This window comes from Octopus bimaculoides, chromosome 2 (genome assembly GCF_046866305.1).
Source record: "Octopus bimaculoides isolate indiv1 chromosome 2, ASM4686630v1, whole genome shotgun sequence".
NCBI lineage: Eukaryota > Metazoa > Mollusca > Cephalopoda > Octopoda > Octopodidae > Octopus > Octopus bimaculoides.
In genome coordinates, this window is record NC_142929.1 from 187674817 (window position 1) to 187698004 (window position 23188).

General features: G+C 37.0%; 1 protein-coding gene and 1 pseudogene across 2 annotated transcripts in view; one reads left to right on the forward strand and one right to left on the reverse strand.

The window, feature by feature from the left end:
• Positions 1–282: 282 nt before the first annotated feature.
• The window catches only part of LOC106872597 (adenylate kinase 1), a 52324-nt gene continuing 29418 nt past the window's right edge, over positions 283–23188 (reverse strand). For both annotated transcript variants that reach the window (XM_014919633.3, XM_052965784.2), the window contains 10 exons: positions 18767–18805; positions 17065–17228; positions 16494–16610; positions 13953–14144; positions 10772–10847; positions 9571–9609; positions 8418–8581; positions 6157–6273; positions 3572–3763; positions 283–583 (listed from right to left, as the gene is read on the reverse strand). In XM_014919633.3, coding sequence (XP_014775119.1) covers positions 512–583; positions 3572–3763; positions 6157–6273; positions 8418–8581; positions 9571–9609; positions 10772–10847; positions 13953–14144; positions 16494–16610; positions 17065–17228; positions 18767–18805 — 1172 coding nt within the window. In that variant the 3' untranslated portion in view covers positions 283–511. The remainder of the gene's footprint in view (positions 584–3571; positions 3764–6156; positions 6274–8417; positions 8582–9570; positions 9610–10771; positions 10848–13952; positions 14145–16493; positions 16611–17064; positions 17229–18766; positions 18806–23188) is intronic.
• On the forward strand, positions 15675–15793 carry LOC128247197 (5S ribosomal RNA; annotated as a pseudogene).

Consider the following 23188-nt stretch of genomic DNA (forward strand, 5'->3'; position numbering starts at 1 on the left):
AGTGGTAAAGGGCCAATCAGATGTTTATTGAGCCAAGAAGGATGAAAGGTTAAGTTGACACCAGTGGGATTTGAACATTGTAGGGAAAGTGTTGTAAGGCAGTTTGTCCAATGTTCTAACCAAGGGTGCCATCTGCCAATCTTATAATAATAATAATGATAATAGCAGTAACAAGGCTGTTATCACTAAACATGTAGTCTAATGCACAACAACAAGAACAACAACGAACAGAACAAATTTGAATATTTTTCATCTACTTTCATGGAAACAGTAACAATAACATTCTAATTTAGTATTTATATTAACAATAACAGATTATAAAAATGGCAATAATAACAACAGTTGTTATAACTACAACAACAACAACAACAATAACAATAACAATAACAATAATAATAATAATAATAATAATAATAATAATAATAAGTATTAGTGATAATTAACAAAAAAGAAGGTATGCAATTGTTGTAAGAGAAGTAAATCTCAATATCATTGATGCTGTTGTTAAAATTCATGAAGCAAAACGTTTCATAGCTTCCTTGGTATGTTCAAACACTTTATCCACTGTGTTGTTAGAATCAATCTGAAAAGATAAAGTGAAATAATCCAGTCATATATTCTCCCTATTTTTTTTTTATTATTTCTTACTTTACTTCTATCTACAATTCACTCTTTATTTCCATCTAGCTATCTGTCCTCCTTTTCTAGACAATAAAGTGTGAAGCATGCAGGAATTACGACCATACACAATTGTACATACATACATATGTGTGTGTGTGTGCGCGTGTGTGTGTGTGTGTGTGTGTGTGTATGAGGGTCACTCCTGTTTATTTTGAAGTGTGAGTGTTTGAAGGAGAGGATTTAAATCAGCATATATCCTGAAACCCAGTGTGGATTTCGGGCTGGGTAAGGCACAGTTGATGTGATTTTTGTCCTTCCACATGTTCACGAAAAAGCTTGTGAGCATAACACTGTGCAGTCTTTGTTGACTTGATCAAGGCCCTTGAAACAATGAATCATGAGGTGCTCTGGAAAATTCTGTCAAAAGTTGGTTTTCCGGATAAAATGATAAGGGTAATAGTGTCTTTGCATGAGGGAACAATGGCAACAGTGATATCTAGTAGTCAATGGACAAAGGCATTTTCTGTTGCCACTAGATCCAAACAGGGCAGTGTTTTAACTCCTGTACTTTTTTCCATATTCTTTTTGGATAATGCTCCAACATGCTTTTGTAGAACGACCGTGCGAACCAAAGGAGAAATGGTGACGAATGGAAAACAGGCTCCCTTTTAAACACGTCACACGGTCGACACAAAACTATATGATATATGTTATAATACTATAACATAGAGAATTCGCATGTGGAATGCGAAGGAATGCTAGTAAGGAAAATGATATTGACTCAACCGATAAAAATGTATAACAGTAAGATTTATTGGAGCATTAAACTGTATGTCTGTGTGTGAGTGAATGCGACATAATAAAACACAATATAAGACAGGCCGTCATGTAAACAAAAGAGTGTGTATACAAATACATGTATGTGAATGCAAGAGATACAAAGCGTAGAAAGAGTCTGTAACACAGGATAATAAGATACCAGTTCTGTTAAGGTACACAGTAGTTAGATTGTCTGTATATAAGAGGTTAAGGTTGCGGCAGAGCTAAGTCACTTTTCGTGCAGTTGAGGCTTCGATGCCGGGCTGGATTCTTGATACAGATGTTCTTCGCAGGTTGAGTTCTGGCTGTTAATTTCGTGGTGAGCAAATCACACAAACAGGGTTAAGAAGCTGCGGAGGCTGTTTGGTAGCTTGTGTACGTAGAGTCGTGTTGACGCCGGGGAAGTTGAACGATGCTGTTGATGTCGTCGCTGGAAACTGGCTGGTTGTGTTACGTGTGTGGTCAACGACCAGATCTTAGCCGATCTGAAGCCGCGACGAACTGGCGCGGATAATTTAGGCTATTTATAGGTACAAGGAGGCTCCAGAGAGCATCATAGAAACACTCTCTCGCGTGACCTTATTATTGGCTACGGTTGGTCGGTTTGCGTCCTGGCGCGAACGGCCTGGAGGCAAATGCCGCGAAAATAAAAGTCAGTCAGGTGATGACACAGAAAGGCAGGAAAGAGTTGTTCCCTGCTACGCTCGCATTTGTAAAATAAAAAACCGTGAGAGAGGTGGTTTCACTACACTTTTAAGGATTACCATGGAAGTTTAAAATTTCAGTTTCACACAGAAGGAAGTCTACTAAACCTAAAAAGGCAAAGACTATGGAAGAGATTCTATGTGACTTTCTGTTTGCTGATGATTGAACTTTGATTTCTCATGCATTTGAGGGATTCAGAAAATAGTTGACAGGCATGCTGTGGTAGCTTGAGCATTTGAACTCTCTACCAGCATCAAGAAGACTGAAGTTTTATTCCAGCCAAAGCTAAGGACAGAACATACTCAAGTTTCAAATGTGATGATTGACAATAAGCTACTCAAATTGGTCAGGCATTTTCTTTGTTATTTGGATGATGATATTTCAAGAGTTGCAGTCCTTGGTAAAAGCCATCCAGTTTGTAAAAATGGATGACTCTTTGGAAGTATTGTAGGCCATGTTCTTTGCATGAACTACTGCAGCACATTTATGTGTAAACTACTCAGGGGATTTGGGATTATGAGATTTTGATGTAGAGGAGCATGTCTAAACAGAGAGTTTTAGTCACCTGTCTAACTACCTCTGATAAGTTATGAAGGAAATGCATATACTGCATGGAATAATTAGCATAGAATGGTTGAGGTTTTGACTAGTCAGCTGATTTGAAATGCCATGAGGTCTGAGAAGAGGGAAGATGTTGCATAGTATATAGGTGTATGATGGGTTGTCAAGAGAAGGAACTAGTTAGATGACCCGATGGGATTGGAGATAGTGATGGTTTGATAGATTCTGCATATGGAAGTGAGAAAGAGAAAAACGCTTTGTGACAGGATAAAAGCTGCAGAAACATGCACCAGGCACTAAAAAATCCTCTAAATATTGACTGAAAGAGATAGAAACACTAGTTCTGAAAACAAGACTGGACAGTCACAGCTTGAATGCTGTTGATCACACATCTGTCTGATCAGTGCTGACCTGAAGTTAAATAATAGCACAACTCCTTAGACACACTACATTGAGTCACAAGGAGTATTTTATGACATGGTACCTGATCATTATTTTTTGCCAAAACATATGTACCTCATTGCAGAATCGTGTTCAGTATGCATGGAGTCTCATAAGCTAAACGCAAAAGGATAGAATTGAATTTGAATTATGATTATTGTTTGTATTTGTGTGTGAGTGTGACTCTGCATGTGTGTGTGCATGCATGCGAGTGTGTGCGAGTGAATGTGTCACTATTTGACTTGTAGTCAGTTTGTCTCATACCATGCAAGTGGTGATTCAGTCAGCAGATGAAATGTCACATATCTGATGAATAACATTTAACACCCTCTCATTTGATTTGTGCTGCTCACTACAGCAATGTCCTACTCTAACAGTTCTCTCTCTAGAATTACAAAGTGAGAACATCAACAGTGATACTTACATTAATAACTTTATTTTGGTCTTGATAGTGATCTATAACAGGTTGGGTGATTTCATGAAAGGTCACAAGTCTCTTCATAATGGTTTCTTTATTGTCATCATCACGACCACTGGTCTTACCTCGGTCCAACAGACGTGCCACCAACACATCATCTGGAGCAGTGAAGTTAAGCACAGCAGCACACTCGGTAATCTAATAATGCAAAAGTTAACAGAAAAGTGGGGAAAATGACACAAGTCAGAGAATGACAGAAACAGTACAAACAGACCAACACTTGGAATAATAAAGTAATAAACAAAATTAGCAGACCAAAGTAAATCGATATCACTATTTTATTCAATCAAAATGAATCAGGCTATCCTGTGTTGATAGCAGCATTACTGACTGCAGTCAGTATAAGGTCAATGATGGACAATGGAATTCTTCCCCACCACTGCCCTTCTGAGTTCATTTAATCTGTCACAACAAACAACAAAGCAGTTGTTCACATTTACATGTTACACACACACACACACACACACACACACACTCCCTCACTCATCGTCCACTTATGCCGCAAAGCTGAATGTGCTCTGATAAACAGATTTTCATTTATAGTTGTACTTAGTGAAACATTATGTCTTATCCAGTGCCCTTGTTTATTGTGATCATGCAAAAGCAGCAACTAAATTATATCCACAACAACAAAATTCTCTCTAGAAACTGGATTAGATTTTGAGCAATTAAACTCTAAACCTAAGGTAGTAGCCAAAACAAATAAACTAATGGTGAACTAAGCCAATCTATAGTGAATGGCCATAAACACACGTCTTTATATAGCCACCATTTCCATGAACTGAATGCCCCGTATATGAATAAAGAAGCTAACTCTGGCTTCTGTGAATAGGAAAAAGAAACAACCTTCTTTACCATTTAGATGTAGGCCATTATTACTAGATTTATTGAAAGGAATATTTGCAACTCCTACAATGGAGATGATAGACATCCCTGGTGTAGCATGTATAGGTATGAGCATGGCTGTGTGGTTAGAAGTTTATCTTAAAAACCACATGGTCCCAGGTTCAACCCAACTGCATGGAACCTTGTCAACCAAAACTTTGTGAGTGGATTTGATTGACAGAAACTGAAAGAAACCTGTTGTGTGTGTGTGCGTGTGTATATATATTCATGTGTGAGTCTTTGCTTGTGTTTCTTTCCCACCAGTTTGATGACTGGTGTTGGTTTGTTTACATCCCCCATAACTTTGCACTTTGACAAAAAGGGCTGATAGAATAAGCATGTCGCTTCAGAAAATAAGTACTAAGGTTGATTTGTTCAACCAAACCCTTAAAAGCAGTGGCCTAGCATGGTTGCAGTCCGTTGACTGAAACAAATAAAAGATAAAAGATATATGGAGACAGAATAACTTAACAAAACTTCTCTATATATGCTCAGTCACTCATTCATTAATCCTTACAGAAAACTCATGTGGTACACATATGAAGCTCCACTTGTCTTAGAAACTGTCAATGTGAGGACACTAAAGAATGTTGGCATACATGCAAACCACCAGACAGCACAAAACAAACATGACATCAATTTCCATGACATTTGTGGCCACATTTTAGTGTCTTGAAGGTAATCAGACCTGAGGATTAGCTAAATGGGTTTTGTGTGGGTTACAAGTTATGTAACACACTTTGTTTAGCTATGAAACATATGTAGTCCTTCTTTACCGTTTCCATTCCTTACATTCTTGAACTTTGATTCACATATCTGACAATTTTTGTTGCTAAACCATGAGTTGTATAGAGAATGTTAATTTATTGAAATTTCTGTTGATTTCATTATGGGATGAAGTGTATAACATACGACGTTTACTAAACTCTTTTTACTATACATTGTCCACTTTATCATATATTGTCATCTATAACTAGCACTACACCAGTTATGATGATGAGAGTTCCATTTGATGCGATCAACGGAACAGCCTGCTCATGAAATTAACATGCAAGTGGGTGAGCACTCCACAGACATGTGTACCCTTAGCATAGTTCACTGGGAGATTTAGTGTGACACAGAATGTGACAAGGTTGGCCCTTTGAATTACAGGTACAACTAATTTTTGCTGGGTGAGTGAATTAGAGCAACATGACATAAAGTGTCTTGCTGAAGGACCCAACATGCCACCTGGAATCAAACTCATAACCTTATGATCGTGAGCCGAATACCCTAACCACTAAGTCATGCACCTTCATTTGTCATCTATACGAGCTGTGTACATGTTTGAAGCTTATTAACTTCCTATACCAGGATCTTTCAGATTGTACTACCCTTTGACTATATATTTGTGGATTGATCACACTACCAATGATTTAATGTGGAAAGAATGTCCACAATCTTCAAGCAATCTATTAAAACATGCTGGTAATCACTTCCATTTAGGACGAGATCATGAAAATTCTTTCTACATAAAGCATTGGTAACATTGTTAATCCATAAATAAAGAATATTTATTCACCAAATGCAGTGTTGAGCTCTCATTCTGATAGTATTGTAATTGTGTGTGTGTGTGTGGGCGTGCGTGCATGTATATTATATCTCACCTCATTCTCAAATTTCAAACCCTGCTGCAACTCCCGAGGGTAACCGTCAAGGAGGAAACATTTGGTGTAAGATGACCTGCTGACCAGAGCTTCTCTAAGAAGCTGTAAAACCACTGTCTGTGATTAGAGAAAAATGGAATGAGGTTAAAGTGAGAGTGGATGACAGGGAGAGAAGGTCACATAAAAAGTGAATTGATGCAAGATGAAAATGCAATGAAAGTAGAAAAAAAAATGAGTGGATGTTTGTGAGAGTGGAGATTGAGTGTTACATGTAACTCAGTCAACTGATAAGATCTTATACATATACTTGACATGTATAAAATTGTTTCCTGACTCGACATGTATAAAATTGTTTCCTAGCAAACAGATGAACTTACCCATTTACCCATTTACTACAACATAAAACTCATTAATTATCTGTAATCAAAGAAAGATCTTAGAGCTGTTACCTGGTCTATACTTTTACCATTTCTAAGCATTGTTCATAATACTTAAATACACAACTACAGCAAAAGCTTAACTCGTCTGATATTGCAAACTTTACACAGAGCTTTTTTAAGAATAACATCTAAATTAGATATTTTTGTAAGAAACTCCAAACATATATCCAAATTTAGTGGACCCAAACATTCAATGATACTCTTTAATATTTCAACCTAACGACAAGTTAGGCCAAATAGTTAATCCTAACTCAAACACTATCTAAAAGCAAACATTAGCAATAACAGGTTATTGGAAATTAGGTTAGAGTCTATAACTAACTCCTGAAATTTTTTGGCCTCATCCTTTAGGTTTCATAACTTTCTTTGAAGAGTTTGATCTTTGCCTCAACATATCTCAGTTGAGTTTTTCTTGTTGTTACAAACTGACTTACAGAAGGCTCAGAAATAGTGATCAATATACCCCCCCCCCCTCACCGCCACCAACACCACCAACTACACCCTTGCCACTAAACGCCACACAACACCACTAAATAACTATGAATAACTATTGCCAAAATATGTTTGCCTGTCAAAGTGACGAGGACCATCTGCTCATACTTAGGGATGAGTGTATGACTTGTGCAACGACTTTGTGTAAAGTGAAGTAGAGTAGCACACCGTCACCCCCACTCTCTTGTCCATGACAATCTTCAATCCAGAAGCAAAACAGTATAAAGACAACTGGAGATGGAGACAGACACAGTGGATGACAAAGATGTCTTATTGCATCCTGCTCTCTGCACACCACAATTTGTTGTTGCAGTCACCTTTCCCTCCACTTGAACCTTGAAGGTTTCTTCCACAGAATCATCAGCTAAATTCAGTCTCCACATGCATAGACAGGCAAGCCTTAATATGCTAATTAACCCAGAACTTGAACCTGACAAGTGCTACTACTTAAGGTCAGAGCAGACCTGGGTACAATAGTGGCTAAGAGGTGGTTCCACACTTCTCGGAGCCCTGGAATTTTCAAACCAGGGCTCCACTATCTGATGCAGTTTAAAGTCATACCCAGGACACTGTTATCACTACCAATAGTACTCTCACTACAGCTGGTGTTACCATTACTATTATTACTACCATCACCACTACTGCTATCTGCAACTACATCATCACTTCTATTACAAATAATATCATCATGGATTACTCTAACATTACTACCTTAGTTAGCCCGCCTTACTGTTACAGTCACCAAGACAACTATTTAAACTGTTCTCTCCACTGAAAGAATAGTTAATTAGTCAATAATATCAGCAATTATCCCATTAGGGCACAGGAGTGGCTGTGTGGTAAGTAGCTTGCTTATCAACCACGTGGTTCTAGGTTCAGTCCCACTGTGTGGCACCTTGGGCAAGTGTCTTCTACTATTGCCTCGGGCCGACCAAAGCCTTGTGAGTTCATTTGGTAGACGGAAACTGAAAGAAGCCCATCGTATACATGTATATATATATATATGTATGTGTGTTTGTGTGTCTGTTTTTGTGCCCCCACCATCGCTTGACAACCGATGCTGGTGTGTTTATGTCTCCGTAACTTAGCAGTTCGGCAAAAGAGACCGATAGAATAAGTACTAGGCTTACAAAGAATAAGTCCTGGGGTCGATTTGTTCGACTAAAGGCAGTGCTCCAGCATGGCCGCAGTCAAATGACTGAAACAAGTAAAAGAGTAAAAGAGAGAGTATTCTACTTAGCCTATTAGAGTCGACAAAGTAACCCCCTCCTTCTACACTCAGGAAACAGTAACAAGAACATGAAAAATAATGAAATATAACAGTTTTACCATTGGCACAAGTTCACCTTTCTGCATAGTCTCATTGAGTTCCTTGCCTCTAGCTGAGCCAGAAGCAACTTCTTCACGAAGCATGTCTCCAGATGACAGGTGACAGAAGCCATAATGCTGTACCAGTTTGGCACACATGGTTCCTTTACCACTACCTGGACCACCTGGATAAATAATGAAGAATTAATTAGTAGAGGACATAATTTGTTGTTAGTGGGGAAAAAAAGAAAACATTGTGTGAACAACTACAAGCAGGTGCTGTTCTTTAGCCCAAAGTCAACCTAACCTTGATCCAAGATAGCTAGGATCAAAAACATTTCAGCTGTGATCACTGTTTTTTCAGACAAAGTGTATTTAGATCTACATTACCCAATGTGAACTTCCATTTTTAAGTGGTTATGATGAAGGGAAATTTTGCTGTTATTTCTAGCAGATTGAATGACCATGTAAAGAGACTCTCATTGCCTCAACTACAAACTGTTATAAATAATGTTATAACACCCTCTTTATACTCTGCCAGGAAAACAGACTTACCTTATGTAATGGTGTGTTAGAAAAGCTGGATAAATAAATCCTCAGACAGTTTTTAGTGATGTAACAGACTTAAATGTACCAATTTTACTTGGCTTTACCACTTGTCATAATTAGCTTACCTGTTTTGCTATCTGAAATGCCTGATGAACTCAATACATTCCTAATTTCAAACTTCAAATTCTAACTTGGCACTCAGTGACTCACTTAATCCAGGTTTCACTACACACACCTATCTAGAGTATAGTGAAGTCATATTGGCACCTCATACTTTCTGACCAGCTAAATCTGGTAAGTTATTAGTTTTTTTAAATCTTTATTATAAGGAAAAGTCAGACTGCCATTAACTGAAATGGCCAAAATAGTTTGGCAAGTACAAGACTGTGGAAAGGTTAACTCTTTAGCTTTCAGATTACTCTATCAAATTTAATGCTTTTTGATTCACACTGTTTTGAAGTAATCATGCATTATCTGGTAGCTTTAAGATTTTGATGATGTGGCTGCTTAGAATGACATTTGGCAGTAGGTGTGAGAGGCTGAACATGAAAGAAGTAGAATATTTGGGCTGGATATGGCCAGTTTAAATACTAAAGGGTTCAAGTTGTAAAAAAAGGGTACATACCCACAACAAAGATGACTTTGCATTCATCCAAGCAAGGTTCTGGAAATGAAATGAAAAGCTGAATGTAGCAAAACTTATCCTTCTTAGATTTGCAATCCATCCCAATCTTATTCACCACACATTTGTTACAGATATTAACCTGGGTAAGTCAATGGGAAGGATGCTAACAGCTACGACATTGATCTTCATTTGCTTTAAAGAATTTACAACATCAAAAGAAAAATTTGTTTTTATTAGATGTTTGGCTTAAGGGCATCAAATAGTTAGGGATAATTTGGTATTAAATCATAACTAGGACTAATACAGTTAACTAGCCAATTAGTTGTAAGCATCACAGTATGATATAATTCAATGTACTGTGTCCATGATCAAGACACTTAACAGTGCAATCTACCTAACCAAAGCTAGGCACTGTGTGGTGTAGTTCACTATCCTCTGTCCTTAATTAAGGCACTTAACTATCAACAGTTCACTTAAATGGAAGCAGACACCATGACCAGAATACGGTCATACAACATTTAGTTCTATATATATCTACACTCTGAATTTAAATTCACAGTTATATTTCATCTTGAAATGAAGCTGAAGTAAATACTAGAAATATAGTGTGTTGGTGATTGTGTGGTGATACAGTGTGAAACAATGTAGTGTATTGATATAAAGAGATGCAGAGTGGGACTATTTAACGCAGTAGTGTAGAATGGAGCAATGATAGTGTAGTTGTAAGGAGCGAAAAATATAGTGTAGATATGCAGAATGGAACTGTAAAGTGTCTTGTACAACAGAGTAGTGTTGGCGTATACAATGTATTGCAGAGGTGTAGCATGCAACACTCTAATGCAGTGGGGTAAAGTGATTTAGTTGTTGCTACTGTTTACATCCTGCTCAACACTAACTGGATATGTCAATGATCATAGGCTTCCACTATGACCACCCTATCTAATAGTATATCCAGGGGTGCATTTCCTGATGTATCCTTCCTTTTTCAGATGGTAAGGCATAATATCAAGGAGAATCAAAACGTTAACAAAATTCAGTTAATGAAATAAGGTTACACGAGTTACCTCCCTGTTTAACACCGTTTTCTTTATAATAAATACATCAACTGGCGTGCTCAATTACGGAAAGATGTTTTTAACTACCCTTACCTTTCTCTATACCTCAATTTTAATATCTTCAAGAAGGACAAATATATACTCACTCAGTTTAGGGCAGCACTCCTTGAAGACCATCTCCACTTGGTAAAATACTTCCTCGGGGCTACCTTCAGCTTTAATCTGCAATACACAATAGTTATATAATAAATATTTCTCATGGTACATGTTTGTAGTAGGTTAGACCTGCTAAGGAAATTTATTGCTTAAGTTATTTCTTTCAGATCACTTAGATTCCTGTAACAGTAGTAAGAATCTATATTTAAATCAGATCTTACAAAACAGTTTCTTTCTTATTTGGTGTATCTGTTTCCACACTATTTTTCAGTTTAAATATCTTTTTTCATTCTTATTTTCTTCTCAACAGATCTCTCTTTTGACCCTGCTCTCATCCTTGCTTCTCCTCCTTTCTCTGCCTCTCTTTTTGATATGTGTGTCTATGTGTGTGTATTCATACAGAATGAGAATGCATTTGCCCTCAACGATGCATTAGTAACATGGAAAAGTTACCAATGTAGGGTTATTGAATGAGAAAAATGCAGAGAGAGAAAGAAAGAGAGAGAGAGAGAGAGAGAGAGAGAGAGAGAGAGAGAGTATCTTATGTATATCCAACTGAGAGACAAGCCCCTGAAATTGACAGTTATTTTACTTCATTAAACAGGCTTTCATGGGTTGGAAGGGTCATTCCCAGTCTGAGTCCATTCTTATTTTTGTTGTTGCCCCCATCTCTAGTTAAGCTGGGGACCGCATTCCACTCATAAATTCTACTTTAGGTATGATTTCTGCAGTTGGATGTCCTTAATACCAACCACTTACAGAGTGTACTAAGTGCATTTTATCATGGCACAAGTACTAGTAAACCCTTCAGATTTTTGCATGTACACTGTTTCATCTCACTCACCATATTCTCTATATAATATTTAATCTTTAACACCTAAACTCTCTGTAAAATGTCTCATCTGCCACCAATTCTTTAAAAAGTGCATAAACAACGTTGGACTATATAATCACTGCTTTACATCCATTTCTCTTCAAGTAGTTGATCAATAAATAACCTAACAGCATTGTTTCCTCCCTTGTTTCGTATCATGATATAAATTAAACTAAGGGGGGTAACATCAATTTATAACTGAATTCTCTCCCCTGTTAATATTTTTTTCTGTCTTTTTTTTTTTTGTGTCCTGCGTATTTTTCATATTTCCTTTCTAGTCCTCAATGTTCAACTTTTGATAATAACATTCTGAAGTCCATTAACGTTTCAAGACCTTCTCAAAATCGTCATCAGAAAGAAATGACGATAGTGGTGCGTTGTTGGCAACAGACGATTATAGGACTAACGTTATAACTGAAAAACAAAAAAATCCTTACCAGTAGATTTAAAATTGCTGTATTTATATGTTAATTTTTCGTTTGTAATTTGCAATTGTAGTAGATCATATTTCGTGGTGGCTGTAATGCTGGTGGATCTCAAAACCCCATTTCTATTTACATACAAAAATGTAGCCTCAGAACATTTTAGAATATCTTGCCATGTTCTTATTTAACCAAAGATATCTTAACTGCAGTTCAGGCAATGCTTTACAGTGGATTCTTAGAGGATATTCTCTTATTTCTTCCTCTTGTGTATATATTTGGCAAACTCACATTCTTAGAATCTCTTTTATACACAGGAACAATATATACCACAAAGACACACTTGTATAATTATCAATATATTCGTATTTCTGTTCTTTTGTACTGAACTTTCCTTCAACTTACTATAACATTTTTCTGATAGAAAAAAGAATATTTAGAATGAAAATGGAGATTTAAAAAGATAACAGTATCTTATTTTTCATCATGATTATTCTCTTCTGTTTTACATTCTGTAACTCCTAATTCTATTTGATGACTCATTGATAATTTCCTAACATCCAATTCTAGATTATCTTTGATGACCCAGCAAAAGAACTCGCATTTTCACCTGGAACAAGACACATTCATTTATCATAATAATTAGTGAAATAACTTTTGAACTGGAATCAAAGCAACTTTTCTGTTTCATAATGACACACTATGAACAGATATATATAGATATAATATCTCTGTCTTATTAACTCTCTAAATGAGAGTTGGAATTATATTACTATAGAAGCCCAACAAGGACACACATATTCCAACACACACACACATATATATATATATGGAGGCCTGATGAGGACAAAACACAATAAAACACACCAGTGCCTTGTGACCTTGGCAAACTGTGCTTCTGTTATTTTCATCACTGACACAACAAATGCATATTGACTATCTTCTTTTTTTCTTTAAGGTCAGGTTCCAACTCAGGTCACAGCAACAAAGTCCCCACACCAAACTTCTTGGTCCGACATCACTGGATAGGTTCTTGGCCCGTGTCTGTGATTGAGTTGTTGATATAAGTGTGACAATATTTTCCTCTATTTATAACATTATGAAGTGGGTTCCACTAGACTAATTCATGGATTTCAGCAAAGTGTTTGACAGCATCCATTATGACAAAATGTTGAAGATCCTTCGAACATATGGCATTCCAGAAGAAATAGTTCTTGCCATTGCAAAGACCTACAAGAAAACCAGAGCTTGTGGGTTGTCATCTGATGGAGAAATGGAATACTTTCAAATACTAGTTCGGGTGCTACAAGGAGACACACTTGCATCTTACCTGTTTGCAATTGTATTGGATTATGCAATGTGGCAGGCTATAGACAACAGTGATGAAGATCTTGGTATTGCCATTGATCAGCAAAGATTGTGGAGAGTACCAGCAGTAACGATCACAGACCTGGACTTGGTAGATAATATAGCACTCATATCTAATGAAATAGATCAAGCATAAAAGCTGTTCAGCAAAGTAGAAACATCAGCTGCCAAAATTGGACTGCAAATGTCAAGAAAATTGAATACATGTCTTTCAACCAATCGTGTGATGCTGAACACTTTGCTTTGAGTGGCTCCAAATTGAATGTTGTTGAAAACTTAAGTGGTTGGGTGAGCAGTTTGGAAGCAGGCATCAAGATCAAGAAGGAACAAGCATGGACAGCCTGTCACAGATTAAAGAAGGTCTGGAAATCCAAACTACTTGGATGAATCAAAATTGACTATCTGACTGACAATCAGTGTTTCTGACAATGTCCCCTAGGTGTCCAACAGATTATTCACTTCAAATGCGATAAAAGCAACAAATTAAAAAGCTGTCAGAGAACTTACAGTTTGTAATTTGTTGTTCATGGCATAGTATTCAAGTACTGGAGTGGTATGTTCATGGAATGTCAGCAACCGTTTATTGATTGTCTCTTCATTATCATCGACTCGACCACTGGTCTTGGCACGGTCAAGTAACCGAGTTTTCATTGTCTCATCGGATACATCAAAATTCAGCACAAATTTGCAGGAAGCAATCTGGATGTGGAAAAAAAAAACAAATGAAAATATAATATGTGGTTAGGGTGTCTGCAATGTCAGTTTGATACAGTTAGTGGGTAGATTAGTGAAGATTAGTATGGTAAAGGTTGGAACATTCTGGGTGCTAAGTAGATCACATATCGAAGTGTGAGAGGATTTTGGAGAAATTTACTGGAGAAATATGTATTAGTTTTGTATGTGATGAAGATGACACTGATGATGAATGCAGTCTTGTAGTGCACCTGAACATTGAATGCAATAAGTTAATAATAATAGTAATGATGGACAATGTATGAGTGTTCAGCTTCTACTGAATGACCAGCACAAATGATTTGTTTATAGAGTTCAAATGTATGTGTTGTACATTAGCTTACTCTCTCCATCAAACTGCCTGAACAGGTGCATGGCATATAATATGAGATGAAGTGTTTTGTTCAAGAACACAGTGATCCAGGAATTGAAACCATGATCTCACGATTGTAAGTGGAACACCCTAATTACTGAGCCATGCATCCTCACAATAGTAGTATTAATGATGATAATAATAATAATAATAATAATAATAGTAGTAGTAGTAGTAGTAGTAGTAGTAGTAGTAGTAGTAGTAGTAGTAGTAGTAGTAGTAGTAGTAGTAGTAGTAGTAGTAGTAGTAATAATAATAATAATAATAATGTTTTAAAAGGATTGATGTAACTCTTCACAAAGGTAAATAGACAATATGAAGAGTGTGATGTGATTGCAGTACATATTTTATTGGTTGAAAGATATTTCGACAGTTAGCCTGTCTTTGTCAAGTTCAAAATAAAAAGTGATAAAAATTGAAAATTATAGAAATTCAAATCTAAAATATGAATGAGAGCAACTAGTGTCCCCATGTTGATGGAATGACATCACCAGTTGTCAAACTTGAAGTTTACAACTGGCAAAAAGAAAAGGAAAAAGAAGAAGAATATTTAATCAAATAGTTTTGCGTAAATATGATGAAATTCTCCTGTCATTTCATTCATTCCTCCAGGGCGTGATAACCCACAAACATATTTCTCCTCATGCATTTTGAGTACTGAAAGTGTAGCAAATTCAGAATATTTTCTGAGAATATGCACTTTCAAGACTTTTTTAAAATTGCAGCCATTTGATGCAAAATGTTCGGCAAGTTCTGTCGAACTACTGCTATTGCACCTGACGTCATATCTGTGCCCATGGAATTTTTTGTTTAATTGTTCTGTAGTACAACCAACATAAATCAAGTTGTGTTTTGTGCATTCTGCTGCATACACCAAATGGGAATCTTTACAGGTCCTCCCTTCTGTGTAAATTATAACATTTCTGTTAAGATTCCTGATGGAATTCACTTGATTCATTTTGTTGCTGGGCTTACCTCTCTTGTGGTTGTTTTTCAAGGTACAGCATGCAGAAACTCCAATGTTAGTTTTCTTGGAGTCAGAAGTAGAGGTTAATAGTTCTCTTATAATTTTATTTTGTCTAAAGGCTACAATAGGTGGCTGAAGAAATTTTTGTTTGAAATCAGCTTACGGCCATATTATGTTGAGAGCACCAGTTCTCGTCCGATCACTAAAGTTAAGCAATGCCGAGCTTAGTGAGTACTTAGATGGGTGACAGCTTGGGAAACCTAGGTGCTGTAAGCATCACACACTATGGTGTTAGGAAGGGCATCCAGCCGTAGAAACTCTGCCAGATCAGATTGGAGTCTGGTGTAGCCATCTGGTTCGCCAGTCCCCAGTCAAATCGTCCAACCCATGCTAGCATGGAAAGTGGACGTTAAATGATGATGATGATGATGAACATGCTGGTAACTCTCATATAACACTTTTGAAATGACAGTGAAATTTTAGCACCAATTAATCACTAAAGGAATTCTATCACATATTGTACTATATTTGTTAAAATTATGAGTGAAAGTTTGACTTTCTTTGCTAATCTTAACTTTGTTATTTCCTTTAATCATGATTTTCTGTAACTGTGTTTGACATAATGGTGTACAAAAGCATTTACCTGTTTCCAGTAATCCCCTATGTCAGTACAAATCCATTTTATCCTCAAAAATTGGACTCTCAGGGGCCATACGAACCCTGGTTGAGAACCACTGCTTTATTTAATATCAAGGTCTGTCAAAGAGGATCCTAGTTCACACAGTTTCAAGGCATAATATATAATATGTAAACACATGCAGTAAATATATAATCTTGTATATCTAGGTGTGCCTTTTAAATGTTAGGAGTTGCACACTGTTTGTGGTCTTATTAGATTCTATAACACTGATAGTTTCATTGGGGTATGTGTTGGTTTGTGAGTTCACTGGCAGATCAAGCATAGGGGTTAACTTACCTCAGCTTCAAAACGCTTTCCCTGATCAAGTTCCCTTGGGTATCCATCAATGAGGAATCCTCGGGAATTGGCAGCTCGGCTGAGCATGGCTTCCTTGATAAGTTCAAGTACAGTATCCTGAATAAGAAATAATGAGTAAAATATCAGTATGTGATATCAAATATACCAGAGGCGATGCTCAAATGAAGAAAAATGCAGAACTATACATAAACAATTATCTTAAGTTCTATAATGTGACAATATGCTTTTCTTGATTATCTATAATTTCAATTGAAAAACTACTCTTGAATTTACCACTATGTACTTTCAAAGTTAGATGCTACAACTGAGGAAAGCACTTCATGAAGGCTAACACTCAAGTGAATAAGAGTACATAAGAAATTTAAATGATTGTAAATGATTGGAAAGGAAATGATAAAGATAAATTAGATTCAAGAAGAGACTAACAGAAGGAAACCAAAATACAGAATTAGGAATTGTGGATGTTTGTGTGTTGGAAATATTAGAGCTCTGTGGCTATTTGGATTAATACATTTTAAAGTAACAACAAAATTGTAAGAAACAAACTCACCATAGGCACAAGCTTTCCTGTTGCCATGATGGCAGTGAGTTCTTTACCCCTGGCAGACCCAGAGGCCACTTCTTCACGGAGAAGGTCTCCGGATGAGAGATGGGTGAATCCATATTTGGATACAATTTTAGCACACTGGGTTCCTTTGCCACAGCCAGGTCCCCCTTTATTAAAAAAACGTTGGATAGAATTTATAATTAAATAATGTAGTAGAGATTATACAAACATAGATATATACATACACACATATATATATAAATCATCATTGGCTAGAACTCGCTCAAATTTTATATATATATATATATATATATATATATATATATATACTTGGAAAAGGATGTGTGGCGTTCGATCATATAATGATATAAATAATATATAAATATATGCATATATCCATACATATATGTAATACCTACATCTATATGTATACATACATGCATATATGGGTACAGGACCTCAAAAAAACGTCAAACACAATGAGAAAAGGAAACATAGAAAACGAACATTTTTCGAACAACGAAAGAAAACAGAGAAACGAGACATGCAACATAAAGAGTATACCCCTTCGTCAGTTGTCCCTGTTTCATCTACTCCGCGTTTCGAAGGCAACGCGGGGTAGATGAAACAGGGACAACTGACGAAGGGGTATACTCTTTATGTTGCATGTCTTATTTCTGTGTTTCTTTTTTTTCGTTGTTCGAAAAATGTTCGTTTTCTATGTTTTTGTTTCTCATTGTGTTTGACGTTTTTTTGATGTCCTGCTCTAGATGTCAGTAAAGCTTTTGGTCCATGTCTGGCATGCAAATCTCCTATCAAAACATGCTATCTATCACCCATCCATCTCTTATCTTTTGAATTAGTACCTTCTTATCTGATCACTCTCAATCAACTCTGGTTTTCATCAGAGTTTGGTCTTGTCTATTATTCTCTTCCTCCTATACTTCAATGATCTTCTTACCTCCACATCCAACAATGCCAGCTATCTTATGCAGAAAACACAACCCTACGTACCTCTCTAACTTTCCCTAACCATGCATCATCTACATGCCAACCTTGCACTAATTCAATAAACAAAGACCAGAGAAAATTCTTTCATGGGTGCCACGCCAACCTTGTTTCTTTTAACAGAAAAACTAACAAACCAAAAGCATTACTTATATGAAGAAAACATTGCCACATCACACGGCCATTAAATATAACTGGCTAGAGTTCTTCAAGTTACTCCAAATGCTGGGCCTCTCTATCACTGAGGATCTCTCCAGGAAAATACACATCCTTAACATAGTCAAGACTGCATCTCAAAGATTGATTCTCTCTTCAGAGCCAGAAAATATTTCAGCCCTCAACAGCTACTGACACTTTATAAGGCCCATATATAGATATCACATGGCTTCCTTTGGTCAGAGCTGACCATGAGTAGTATCCTTGCTGTTTTCAACTCAGCTGAAGCAGTGTCTCCACTGGCTAAACAGACCTATTCATGTGTGACAGTCTCTGTCACATGGAGCACATGTGTATATGGTTTTAGGTCTGTTGGAGTTACTGTTCTCCTTTTGCCAGGCTGCTGCTGTGTCCATTAACCTCTTTTTCTCTGACTTGAGGTGTTCATTCAGGGAGCTGCTCCATGTGAACACATGCTACATACATACATGCATATGTTTTACACACACCAGAAACCTATGTAGAAATATTGTGTACTTACCGATCACAAAGATGACAAAAACATTCTCCAAGGATGGAACTGAAACAAAATGTTACAGAGTGAATTTTTTAGGTTGGTAGTGCTTGTGAGAGTGGTATGTTATACCAATGTGTACTGAAGTACATTGAGGTATCTGTCTATGTACATGTGCATGTATATATGCATGTGTGTGCATGTATGAAATTTTTTATGTGACTGTGCAAGAAATAATTTGTTAAAGCTTGTGTATGTGTGTATGGGGTAGAATTTCTGTGACATACATGCATTCATATATGTGGTATACATAATCAGACATGTACATACCTACAATGCATGTATACATGCATTTTAGATTTTGTATATATCTATATATTTTATTGATTTATGAATTCACTTACCTTTATAGATATGATGGAAAAGAATATGTGCATGTATAAATTATGTACATACATACATACATACACACACATACACACACACACACACACACACACAAACATGTATATGTATATTTATGTATATATGTATACATACATAGTATCCTGCTTCAAATATAATATGTAATAATCGTTTTAGTAGAGTTGATACAATGGAGTACAAATGAGCTGAAAGAAAAATTGGGCATAACACAAATCAGATGCAGTGTGCATGAGAGAAGACTGTTGGTATAGGAATGTAATGGGTATGGGTAACAACAGTTGCATAAAAAGTGCTGAGCATACGTAGTGAATGGTATCTGTAGAAGACATGGGATGAAGTGGTGACGACTAACCTCAGTATTTTGCAACTCACAAAGGAGATGGCAAAAGATGGTGTTTTTAAGAAGACTCAACCACTCATGCAAGCATGGCAAAATGTATGTTAAAATGGGTGCAATAATGGAAGCTGGAATATATTGAGTCTTTTGCTCATTTTGAACCAGCTAAGTTGCCACCTGCTGCCTTTTCTAGCCTATCTGATACCTTTTCATCTTTGTAACTCATTTTTCCTATACACTAGTTTGTCACTCATGGAATGACAGAAACATTAGATCCCCCTATATTCAGACCCCAACCTTTATCACCATCTCTAGTTCTTTCTCTATGCTTGAGTAACAAGGGATTGTTTTGGATCTAACAACACCTGATATATAACTTCTTTAACACCTGTACTGTTAGCCAATACTCTCTTTCCATCTGGTCACATTACTATTGACATACACCACTCTCATAACAGCTAGTGTTACTTCTCTATACTGCTTATATTGACATCCATCACAACACACACACACACACACACTTTCTCTCACTACCAACTACATCTTTCTTGCTGTCTCTCATCATCTCTACTCTCTTTCTCACACACTGACTTCCTCTTCTCTCACTCTCACCACCAACCACTGTGCTCTCTGTCTTTCTCATCAGCATTTAGTATATCTCTCATCTCTCATCACTTGCTGTCATTTTCTTACCAACACCTAGTGATGTCTGAATGTTGAGGGATTAGATTGGGTTTGTTGTTACCTGATACAATCCACCAGTTCTATCTTCCCCTCACCTGTAAATATAAAGCTGCCATTAGTATTTCTTCTCCAGTACAGCATCTAATGAATAAGGAGTTGCATCAGATCTTCTCCTCCAGTCTTCTCTGCATCTCCTTCAGGTATCTGTCAGCCTTTTATCATTGCCATTCTATTCTACACTTGTGCCTTTTCTTACCAGCAAACTTTACCCTTGATATTGTTGCTCCTACACAGTTGCAAATGATCCTTTTACAACTATCTGTTATTTGCTCTCTCCCAATACTCTCAAACACTTTTCCCTCTTCTCCATTTCTTGTCTTCCATGCTATAACCTCAATAATCAGTAATATTCTAGCTTCTTCCTTTTAATCTTATTCTTTTGCAATCATCTACCTACATGAACATAGACAACTTAGGACAGTGAGGGTCATATATGCTTTGCAGGGTATAGGGAAACCTCACTATTGCTGATGCCACAATACAATGCATCTAGTACACACTGGGAGGTTGTTGGTGAAGGAGTGGCAACAATGCAGGGTCAGGAGGACCCTTAGCTCCTTTTTATTTACAACCTCTCTAGTGTTGATATCATGGAAAAATGCATCCAGTACACTCTTTAAAATAGATTCCAGCTATAGAAACCATGCCAAACTTAAAGATGTGTGAAATGTGATCCACCATCTCATCTAGCAGGACAATAATTTTGAAGAAGAATTAACTCTAATCTATACCAGTGTGGAAAGCTGATGTTAATGATGGTGGTAATCATCATCAGCATCCTCACTACTTGACATCCATGTTGTATGTTGGCATGAATTGGATGGTTTGACAGGACTAATAAATCCAAAGACTGTATTGTACTCTTGCGTCCGTTTTGGTATGGTTTTTATGGCTGTATGCCCTTCCTAACACTAACAACTTTATTGTACTGGGTGCTTTCTTTTTCATGCCACCTGTACTAGTGAGGTCCCTATGCAACTTAGTTACAAAACTAAGAACCCTTTCAACTGAGTGGGGTTACAATAGAGAGGGCAGTGGCCTTATGTTATGGAATGAGGTGTTAGACTATGAGAGAAGTGGCTAGAACTGAACAGGTTTCTTGCAGTAGAGGAGCTGCATAGCTACTCATTATAGAAAAAAAGGGCAGAAGTGATGGGGTGGAAATGGAAAGAGATAAACAGTACCGATAAGGTGCTTGGGTGTATCCTCTCAAAATATGAGGCAATTAGAAGTGAGTGGAGATAGAAGAACAGGAGTGTGGGTAGGTGGACGTTGCTAGAGCATATGAGTTGCTTAGAGACAAGGAATGAATGAGAAGGTAAATGTAACGAAGAACAAGTACTGAGGGGTGATATGTAGTGAAGGTAAGGAAGAAGGAGGAGCAAGTGACAACTTAGAAATTGAGTAGGGTTAAGGGGTGACCAATGGTACATGAGTCTGGAGAGAGATGTCTCACACACACATAATTGGCTTCACTCAATTTCCTCTTCAAGACACTCCCTACCACTTGGTATCTCTTAACTGCAGCCCTTCCTTGACACCACTTAATTTTATCCCTCTTATCTGTTATCCATTAAGACTGTTCTCTTCACACACACACACACACACACTTTGCACTGACTACCACTCCATCACTGAGCCACTACATTATCTCTTCTCCTCCAATACCATATGTCTCTCACTCTCCTACCCCACATCTGCAACCTATCCAATCCCATAACATCTCTCTTTTTTTCTTTCTCTGTATCATCATTACTGTTCTGCTGTTCTCACACCAGAATTTTTCTGCCTGTCAGTCATCTCCTATTCCCTACTCTCCTTAACTCATGCATCACTGGTCATCCCCCACCCCTTATCCACTATTTACTACATCTACCCTTCAATCCTTTCCAGTTGTTGCCCACCACTCCACCTTTCATCCATTCCCCATCTCTTACTCCCCCATACACTCTTGCAATTATATATGTTTCTTTGGTCTTATTCTAAGGTTGATGGTTTCCATTATTTCTTCATATGAAGTTACAGCAAGTGCTTTAGGATACAGCATTTCTTGTAGTTTCATGATAATTCCATATTTCAAGAGAAATGATTCCTTAGTAGACACACCTTCAGAATCTTTAGATACCTTTAGTACATTAACAGTTGCTTTAAACTGAAAAGGCCATGAAACAGCTTGATTTGTGTCTTCAGAGCAAGATACTTAGTATCTTTTGATATCTTCACCACCGATTGAGTGTTTATGATATTTAAGATAATTATATAAGTTCTCATAAGTGAAGTTCAAATCTTCAGATGTCTCTTATGATAGCATATCATGAGTCACCATTGTTATCAAACCAGTATGCCATAAAAAGCGACCCATATATTGAAATGGAAGTCACTTTAGATAATCCTGGCCATGTGTGAGTATACAAAAGTCATTTAATGTCATTGGTGTAACAGGCACTCCACTGGTTATGATGAGGAGGGTTCCAGCTGATCTGATCAATGGAGCAGACTGCTCATGACGTTTATTTGCAAGTGACTGAGCATGCCACAAACATACCCTTAACCCTTAACTTGGACTGTAACAAGGCTGGCCTTTCGAACTATAAGTACTATAAATTTTTGCCAGCTGAATGACTGAGGCAATGTGAAATAAAGTGTCTTGCTCAAGGACACAATGTACCACCAGGAATCAAACTCACGACCTTATCATCATGAGGTGAATACCCTAATCACAAAACCTTCACTGTTAATATAGCATGCACCTTCACTATTAACATAACAATGATGACATCAAGTGGTTAGATAATGTGCAGCTTGTTTATGATAAGCCAGACAATATAAGAAGATATTCAAAGTGCAGTTGAAATAAAGGGTGTATAATACATTAATACCCATTAATTATTATTTTGTATGAACATCGATGTCCTAGGTAGACATTAAACTGCATACGGTGA